Below are 10,000 nucleotides of genomic sequence, written 5' to 3'. Positions count from 1 at the left end.
CCTCTTTGACAATCACTCCATAATGTATTTACGAGTTTTTCTACCTGCTACAACTTGACTCCAAATTACCTTTCAAGCCTAATGCACATGCCATATTAGTCAAATTCATTATATCAAAATCCAACCTTTTACCTACATTAAACCTTTAACTACTCATAGTGTGTGTGTGTGTGTGTGTGTGTTTGTTCTGAATCCTCTTGTCACATACGGAAGCTGTATCATCAGAGCGTCACTTCAAAAGAAATTTTCTTTTCCCTCGGGGTGAACTTTTTTCGGTTATTCATCAAAAGGAATCTTTAAGGTGTGCCAGAAAATCTCTTTTTCCTTTTGAGTTGGAGAATTTCTTGGTTTTCGGTAGATTTTCTCTTTTCCACCTCTTGTTTACTTGGTATTTGCTACTTTGTTGTTGATCTTATTTTTTTCGTTTCGTTACTCAAAATCTTTATTTAAACTTTACTTATATTGCGTAAATTAAGTTGAGAAATGTGATCTTGTAATGTATGATGCAACAGTGTTATTTCGTTTTCAGCTTTGCAACAATTACATTTTTTTTATTTTAATTATCAGTAAGTATTCACGTTTATTTTAATCATCTTTATCATTATTAATATTATTGTTATTAGTATACAACAAAATTATTCATATTATACTGAAAATTTGGATAGGCTTAATATTATAGTGACAATTTATATGTTTTTAACGGCTTTCTGTGCATAGAAATATTCACTTTGACGCCTGAAATATGTACTCCCACATGTAAGATATTTCAATACCTTCTACTCCAAGACATGCTGCATTCCCCAATGATAATGAGCCCGACCGTATGTGACTGACCAGAATGTGTAAGGTATATCAGAATGAGGGAAAGTGCTAGTGTAAAACCATATCCTCCCAACTTTTTTGAATAATGCAAATACCGTTTATATTCCCCATCAGGGTTGCCAGTCGTACGATAATTATCGTACATGTACGATTATTTTTGGGTCTGGTACGATGTGCGATACATACCTTAGGTATATACATATGTGTGTGTATTAAACAATTATACTAAAATACCTTGAAATAAGTCATTTATGTTAGTCCTTAATAATTATTTTGATAGTGTGTACGATAATTTTGGGTGAAAGTGATAATTTTAAGGCTTATATACGATAATTCAGTGGAAATAATCTGGTAACCCTGTTCCCCATATTCCCTATTCTCACCCATACATGAAATCTTTTAATAATATATAAGTTTTCGGTAATCCCTCTTCCCATCTCTTTCGAGGAATCGTCCGAAGGAAACTTACAAAGCGAGGTAGGTCTTTTTCAAATATACAATTAATTTCATTGATGGAAATGAATTGGTGTGAGAGACAGCAAGTCGGGGATCCAGAAGTGGCCTGGAGATATGGAGAGTAAAAATGTCCTATTAAGGGTTCAAGTTTGTAAGCCTAATTGAAGTTAGATTGATGTGGCCGTGGGGATTTAGGGACTAATTTCAAGATTTTTTTTTATGTTTATCGATTTATACCGAGGTTATCACTATATTGGCATATAGATTGTATGGACGATATTACACAAAATTATTGTCAATGATTTATTTAGTAGGTAATGTACCGTTGTCCGATACAAGTGTAACTGCGGGAATGTCAGTCCCTTTACATTTGATATATGCCATTTAATTTATCACACAATGAATTAATCTTGGTGAGGGATTAGAGAAACTAGCTTTTAACCTGTAGAGGAAGATTATCGGAAGGCGTTCTTGGGAATGAATGTCCATAATAACGAACAGGAAGAAATAGGTAATACTTTAATAAAAAATTTTGATCTGAATGCTATTAGGTTGTATGGTTCACTCCGTCATAATCTATATAAACTGCATTATTAGGTCAACGTTGGTAGTTTTCCGTCTTTTGAGATTTCCTTCACGTCGGTTTACAAACTGTTTCATTTTAATGTAAATGTTTCTCGTTTTTTTTAAGCGAAATTAAGGAATGTTGTCTTTGTGGGTAATGATGAGTAGTATGAACCATGTTTATATAAATAAGTATTAGTATTGCCAGAGCTGTAAGGGGAGGAATTAGTAAATCATAATTGGTTTATACTGTAACTCCATATAATGAATTAATTGGTATGTCCTACATAAGGACATGAGTTGGCGTTTGTCCTGCAGTGAACTAGAGACGGCTGCATTTGTTGTTGTATATATACATTATATATATATATATATATATATATATATATATATATATATGTATGTATATATATATATATATATATATGTGTGTGTGTATAGAAATAGAAATGTTTATAAATATATACTGTATATATATATACATATATATATATATATATATATATATATATATATATATATATATATATATATATATTTAAATACTGTATATTTATAGATACATACATAACCGTGTGTATATATACAGTATATTTATAAATACATACATAACCATACTTTATATATACAGCATATATATAAATGTATACAAATACATATATATATATATATATATATATATATATATATATATATATATATATATATATATATATATATATATAACATATATACTGTTCTCTCACTATCTCAAGCCAAGTAACAAAATCATTTTATTCACAGTCGATCACATTGGCGACAGAAATACTCAAATCCAAGCTTAATGGATGTTAAAACCGCAGACCAAAAATATGAAAAATTCAACTATTCCTAGGTGGAATTCTTTAAGACATGTAAACAAAGTAGAGCGAGATAGGTCAGAGTTTGCAGCATAAAGCTATTTTTATTTTCAGAAAATAGTATCTATTTTGGATTTATAGGTAAATAGACTTGTCAAATGGGTATTTTTACCAATGCTGAAATTTGGGAGATAATATGAATTTTGCTGATTATATATTTCTAATTCATACTGTTCATTATATCAAGTATAAAAATGGTTACTGGTTACATTTCATAATATCAAGCTTAAATATGTTTGCTGGTTAATTTGTATATATAATTTATATATATATATATATATATATATATATATATATATATATATATATATATATATGTATATATATATACATATATATATATATATATATATATATATATATATATATATATATATATATTTTAAAGAAATCAAACCTTTAGATTTGATTGATATATTGAATTTTTATTTGAGTTCAGTTCAGGAAATGTTTTTCGAAGTCAAATTGAACGCCTTTTTGATAAGTTGAATGAAAAACAAAAGTTTCTAATGGAACCCCAGTGTCATTCAATACTCCAAGACTTATCAACCGCGAAAGGATGCCACATATTTGTCTTCAAATATTTAATTGAACCCTAGAGCGAAGCCAGTCCTCGTCTCTAAGGTTCAAATGATGGGCGTGAAGGAGAGATTCTTCTATATTGAGTTTTTTTTTCGGAATGAGAATTTAACTTTAAATTTTATACATAATCTATATGTATTCACCCCAGTTGTCTATTTCTTAGTTTATTTATTTGTCAGTGACTTTACACAATAACTACAGTACCGATGTTGACCAAACTTGGTACCCATGTTGGGTATGACTTTGGATAAAGTATATCTAAGTACAATTACGCAGCATTACCTTGAAAATAATCGTAATGTTATGTAAATGACAAATGTTTTGTTAATTTATTTTTCTTTGAAAAACATTGGGCAAAAACTACAGAACCAGTTTCAACGAAACTTGGTGGTCATGTTGCGTATGACCAAAGGGCAAATCCATCAGATTTTGAAGAAAATACATCTAAGTACAAGCACGCAGTTGAGTTAAAAGCAAAATAAGACAGCTTGGCGTACGAAAGTATGCTCTCTACCGAGTGCCTCTCTCAAAATGGTAGTGATGAGCACACCTTATGCTTAATTAATATACTTGTCTTTAGGTAGTAATTCAAAGTCTTGGTTGTGAAACTGAAATAGAAATGGTAAAGGACCAATATTTGGATATTTTAATGCTTTGAGTATATTACGTCACGCTGTTGATATTCCATGCTAATGTACGCTACCCGTCCAAATGACGGCTAGATATGTAGATAGATATACACACACACGTACACTCATTCCCACACTTCCCTTTTATTAACCACAACTCGGCACTTTGGGCTATTTGTGGGAGATTGTAGTTTCCGAGTGTACCTCTCGGGGTAACCCCTGTCACCAGGGTATGACTACTCCCTCTCCTATCTACCCGAGGGACGGGGAGAGACTGAGTACTCATATGTCTGACAATACCCCTCAAATTGACAGGATATATATATATATATATATATATATATATATATATATATATATATATATATATATATATATATATATATATATATATATATCCCGACACCTGTTCTTTACTGTATTGGGGAGATTCCCCTTCTGGTTTACAGGGACAAATAATCTTTTCTATTTATATAAATATGTAAAAAAAGTATACATTAAATCTGCACAAATTTTATTGCAGACTATCTCTATAACAAACGGTAAAGTAAAATAAACAAATCTCTCTTACTGATCATATAGCATTTCTGGTTTGTCGAAGATAAATTCTATGGAATCAGGCTTTATTTCTGGTTTGTCGAAGATCAATTCTATGGGATCAGGCTTTATTTCTGGTTTGTCGAAGATCAATTCTATGGGATCAGGCTTTATTTCTGGTTTGTCGAAGATCAATTCTATGGGATCAGGCTTTATTTCTGGTTTGTCGAAGATCAATTCTATGGGATCAGGCTTTATTTCTGGTTTGTCGAAGATCAGTTCTATGGGATCAGGCTTTATTTCTGGTTTGTCGAAGATCAGTTCTATGGGATCAGGCTTTATTTCTGGTTTGTCGAAGATCAGTTCTATGGGATCAGGCTTTATTTCTGGTTTGTCGAAGATCAGTTCTATGGGATCAGGCTTTATTTCTGGTTTGTCGAAGATCAGTTCTATGGGATCAGGCTTTATTTCTGGTTTGTCGAAGATCAGTTCTATGGGATCAGGCTTTATTTCTGGTTTGTCGAAGATCAGTTCTATGGGATCAGGCTTTATTTCTGGTTTGTCGAAGATCAGTTCTATGGGATCAGGCTTTATTTCTGGTTTGTCGAAGATCAGTTCTATGGGATCAGGCTTTATTTCTGGTTTGTCGAAGATCAGTTCTATGGGATCAGGCTTTATTTCTGGTTTGTCGAAGATCAGTTCTATGGGATCAGGCTTTATTTCTGGTTTGTCGAAGATCAGTTCTATGGGATCAGGCTTTATTTCTGGTTTGTCGAAGATCAGTTCTATGGGATCAGGCTTTATTTCTGGTTTGTCGAAGATCAGTTCTATGGGATCAGGCTTTATTCCTGGTTTGTCGAAGATCAGTTCTATGGGATCAGGCTTTATTCCTGGTTTGTCGAAGATCAGTTCTATGGGATCAGGCTTTATTCCTGGTTTGTCGAAGATCAGTTCTATGGGATCAGGCTTTATTCCTGGTTTGTCGAAGATCAGTTCTATGGGATCAGACTTTATTCCTGGTTTGTCGAAGATCAGTTCTATGGGATCAGACTTTATTCCTGGTTTGTCGAAGATCAGTTCTATGGGATCAGACTTTATTTCTGGTTTGTCGAAGATCAATTCTATGGGATCAGACTTTATTTCTGGTTTGTCGAAGATAAGTTCTAGGGAATCAGACTTTATTTCTGGTTTGTCGAAGATCAATTCTATGGGATCAGACTTTATTTCTGGTTTGTCGAAGATAAGTTCTAGGGAATCAGACTTTATTTCTTGTTTGGCCTAGATAAATTCTAGGGAATCAGACTTTATTTCTGGTTTGTCGAAGATCAATTCTATGGGATCAGACTTTATTTCTGGTTTGGCCAAGATAAGTTCTAGGGAATCAGACTTTATTTCTGGTTTGGCCAAGATAAGTTCTAGGGAATCAGACTTTATTTCTGGTTTGGCCAAGATAAGTTCTAGGGAATCAGACTTTATTTCTGGTTTGGCCAAGATAAATTCTAGGGAATCAGACTTTATTTCTGGTTTGTCCAAGATAAATTCTAGGGAATCAGACTTTATATCTGGTTTGGCCAAGATAAATTCTAGGGAATCAGACTTTATATCTGGTTTGGCCAAGATAAATTCTAGGGAATCAGACTTTATTTCTGGTTTGGCCAAGATAAATTCTAGGGAATCAGACTTTATTTCTGGTTTGGCCAAGATAAATTCTAGGGAATCAGACTTTATTTCTGGTTTGTCGAAGATAAGTTCTAGGGAATCAGACTTTATTTCTGGTTTGGCCAAGATAAATTCTTGGGAATCAGACTTTATTTCTGGTTTGGCCAAGATAAATTCTAGGGAATCAGACTTTATTTCTGGTTTGGCCAAGATAAATTCTAGGGAATCAGACTTTATTTCTGGTTTGGCCAAGATAAATTCTAGGGAATCAGACTTTATTTCTGGTTTGTCGAAGATCAATTCTAGGGAATCAGACTTTATTTCTGGTTTGTCGAAGATCAGTTTTATGGGATCAGACTTTATTTCTGGTTTGTCGAAGATCAGTTCTATGGGATCAGACTTTATTTCTGGTTTGTCGAAGATCAGTTCTATGGGATCAGACTTTATTTCTGGTTTGTCGAAGATCAGTTCTATGGGATCAGACTTTATTTCTGGTTTGTCGAAGATAAGTTCTATGGGATCAGACTTTATTTCTGGTTTGTCGAAGATAAGTTCTAGGGAATCAGACTTTATTTCTGGTTTGTCCAAGATAAATTCTAGGGAATCAGACTTTATTTCTGGTTTGGCCAAGATAAATTCTAGGGAATCAGACTTTATTTCTGGTTTGGCCAAGATAAATTCTAGGGAATCAGACTTTATTTCTGGTTTGGCCAAGATAAATTCTAGGGAATCAGACTTTATTTCTGGTTTGGCCAAGATAAATTCTAGGGAATCAGACTTTATTTCTGGTTTGGCCAAGATAAATTCTAGGGAATCAGACTTTATTTCTGGTTTGGCCAAGATAAATTCTAGGGAATCAGACTTTATATCTGGTTTGGCCAAGATAAATTCTAGGGAATCAGACTTTATTTCTGGTTTGGCCAAGATAAATTCTAGGGAATCAGACTTTATTTTTGGTTTGTCGAAGATAAATTCTAGGGAATCAGACTTTATTTCTGGTTTGGCGAAGATAAATTCTTGGGAATCAGACTTTATTTCTGGTTTGGCCAAGATAAATTCTAGGGAATCAGACTTTATTTCTGGTTTGGCCAAGATAAATTCTAGGGAATCAGACTTTATTTCTGGTTTGGCCAAGATAAATTCTAGGGAATCAGACTTTATTTCTGGTTTGGCCAAGATAAATTCTAGGGAATCAGACTTTATTTCTGGTTTGGCCAAGATAAATTCTAGGGAATCAGACTTTATTTCTGGTTTGTCGAAGATAAATTCTTGGGAATCAGACTTTATTTCTGGTTTGGCCAAGATAAATTCTAGGGAATCAGACTTTATTTCTGGTTTGGCCAAGATAATTCCTATCTAATCAAACTTTATTTCTGGTTTGTCGAAGATAAATTCTATGGAATCAGACTTTATTTCTGGTTTGTTGAAGATAAATTCTAGGGAATCAGACTTTATTTCTGGTTTGTCGAAGATAAATTCTAGGGAATCAGACTTTATTTTTGGTTTGTCGAAGATAATTTCTATGGAATCAGACTTTATTTCTGGTTTGGCCAAGATAATTTCTATGGAATCAGACTTTATTTCTGGTTTGTCGAAGATAATTTCTATGGAATCAGACTTTATTTCTGGTTTGGCCAAGATAATTCCTATGGAATCAGACTTTATTTCTTGTTTGGCCAAGATAATTTCTATGGAATCAGCCTTTATTTCTGGTATGGTCAAGATAATTCCTATGGAATCTTGTTTTTAAATTCCTTGCAAGTCATATTATTGTAAAATCCTGTATGAACTGGTGGTAAAGTTTAAAAACTACTCAGCATTTCACCGATTGCTAAGAGAGGGTCGGCGCTAAAGTGTACTTCTTCCCTCGAGCGCATAATTTAAGGGGACTTATTAGGCAGATGGAGCCGTAGTATTAAAGCGCAAAATTCCAGAACAAAAACAGAAATTCATTATTATTATTATTATTATTATTATTATTATATTGTTCATTTGTTCTTACTATCTATTATTATTATTATTATTATTATTATTATTATTATTATTATTATTATAATTACTATTATTGTTTCATTTGTTTTTTAATATCTATTGTTATTATTGATTTTATTAATATTATTATTATTGTTATTGTTATTATTAGTATTATTACTATCATTATGATTATTATTATTATTAATATTACGATTATTATTATTATTATCATCATTATTATTATTATTATTATTAATATTATCATTATTAGTCTTTGTTTTCTAATATCTTACTTACATCGGAATTTTAATTGATAATTTGTTTATTTAATTTGTAGATTTATGGACAGCTATGGTAATTACAATTATAGAGATCAAATATATATTTTATTGTTACTGAGAATTTTATAACCAAAGAAACCAAAGTTCCCACATTTTGGAGAAAGATTCGTTTAAGCAACGAGAGAGATTTATTTTTTCATCTGTTTAAACATAACTAGAAGTTATTGAATGTTAGAGAGAATTTTTTTCATCTCTGTTCAATTAAACATATTTAGAATTTATTGAAAGAAATTTAGAGAGAGAATTTTTCCCTATCTGTTCAATTAAACATAGTAATAGGTTATTAAATCATATAAACTTGAAAGTATGTAAAACATTTATTGATAATTCTAAATTAGATATATGTAATTTGAATAAGCTGATAGCACCATTCAATTATACATCATTAATAGTTGCATTGTTTTACATCTAAAGCTATGTTGAATTTATATATGATAATAGATTTTCGAAATAATGATAAAACGTTATTAACGGTGTGAGTGAAAATAATGGAGATTTCTAGTGAATAAGCAAAGATTGTAAATAGAATCTAACTTACTTTTGATTCGATATATTCTTTTTCAAAATCACCTGAATATGTCCTTGGGTCATAACACGCATGTTCACCAAGTTTCGTTGAAATTGGTTTTGTAGTATATGATTAATGTCGTTTACAAAAAAAAAAAAAAAAAAAAAAAAAAGGTAAACTAACAAAATATTTGCCATTTACTTAACATTACGATTATTTTCAAAGTACTGTTGTGTATTTGTACTTTTTATGTACTTTATCCAAAATATTCCACATTCGTCCTTGGGTCATACCCAACATAACTAACAATTTTGGTCAAAATTGGTACCTTAGTTTTTGTGTAAAGTTGTTCAATACACAAACAAACAAATAAATAAACTTATAAACGGGGGTGAATACATATCCTTCGCAAAAACTTCTACTTTGGTGATGGCAACTAAAGTATATACTAAGGTTCATGGAATTGGGGAAGATGATCTTTGAATTACCACTTGGGTGTGAAAATGTATAATTTTATTAATACGATTCCAAAAAATATTGTTCCACATTATAATGCTACTGAACCTAAGCTGTGGCAATTAATGGAATCTAGATGAGAGATTAATAGATTTTGAATATTAAATTGACATCTGATATCAAAAATATTTTGAATACAAAAAAACGTTCTTCCCCCAAGTAAAACTAAACTGTAAGAAAGAGACTATGAATACCACTAATTGTGATAATAGTGATAATAATGATAATGATGTCGACAAAACAGTACCCTTCAACATAGTTGAATATTGATTGAGCGGAAATCATATGGTGAGAAGTTATAAGTGCTTTCAATTCTGTTAAATATTCTTAAGAAGGATTTTTCTTTTGAGAAAAGGTTATTCCTTGAAACTTGGTTAAACTCTTTTGAACAGAGAGAGAGAGAGAGAGAGAGAGAGAGAGAGAGAGAGAGAGAGAGAGAGAGAGAGAGAGAGAGAGAGAGAGAGAGATTTAATGGGTAAGGAGGAAGCCCCCACACACACACTATATATATAT

The 10,000-nt window shown here is 31.6% G+C and overlaps 2 protein-coding genes across 2 annotated transcripts in view; one reads left to right on the top strand and one right to left on the bottom strand.

The window, feature by feature from the left end:
• LOC137625982 (uncharacterized) overlaps positions 1-10,000 on the top strand; it is a 303,816-nt gene that overhangs the window by 115,149 nt on the left and 178,667 nt on the right. The window lies entirely within an intron of this gene.
• The window catches only part of LOC137626242 (neuroblast differentiation-associated protein AHNAK-like), a 13,643-nt gene continuing 8,162 nt past the window's right edge, over positions 4,520-10,000 (bottom strand). Inside the window, exons 3-4 of the mRNA XM_068357315.1 lie at positions 5,852-7,479; positions 4,520-5,767 (exon numbers count right to left, since the gene is read on the bottom strand). Of these exons, the coding sequence (XP_068213416.1) occupies positions 4,520-5,767; positions 5,852-7,479 (2,876 nt within the window). The remainder of the gene's footprint in view (positions 5,768-5,851; positions 7,480-10,000) is intronic.

The sequence above is a fragment of the Palaemon carinicauda genome, chromosome 33 (genome assembly GCF_036898095.1).
Source record: "Palaemon carinicauda isolate YSFRI2023 chromosome 33, ASM3689809v2, whole genome shotgun sequence".
Lineage (NCBI taxonomy): Eukaryota > Metazoa > Arthropoda > Malacostraca > Decapoda > Palaemonidae > Palaemon > Palaemon carinicauda.
The sequence above is the reverse complement of the archived record's forward strand: the minus strand, read 5'-3'. Positions and strand labels throughout refer to the sequence as shown.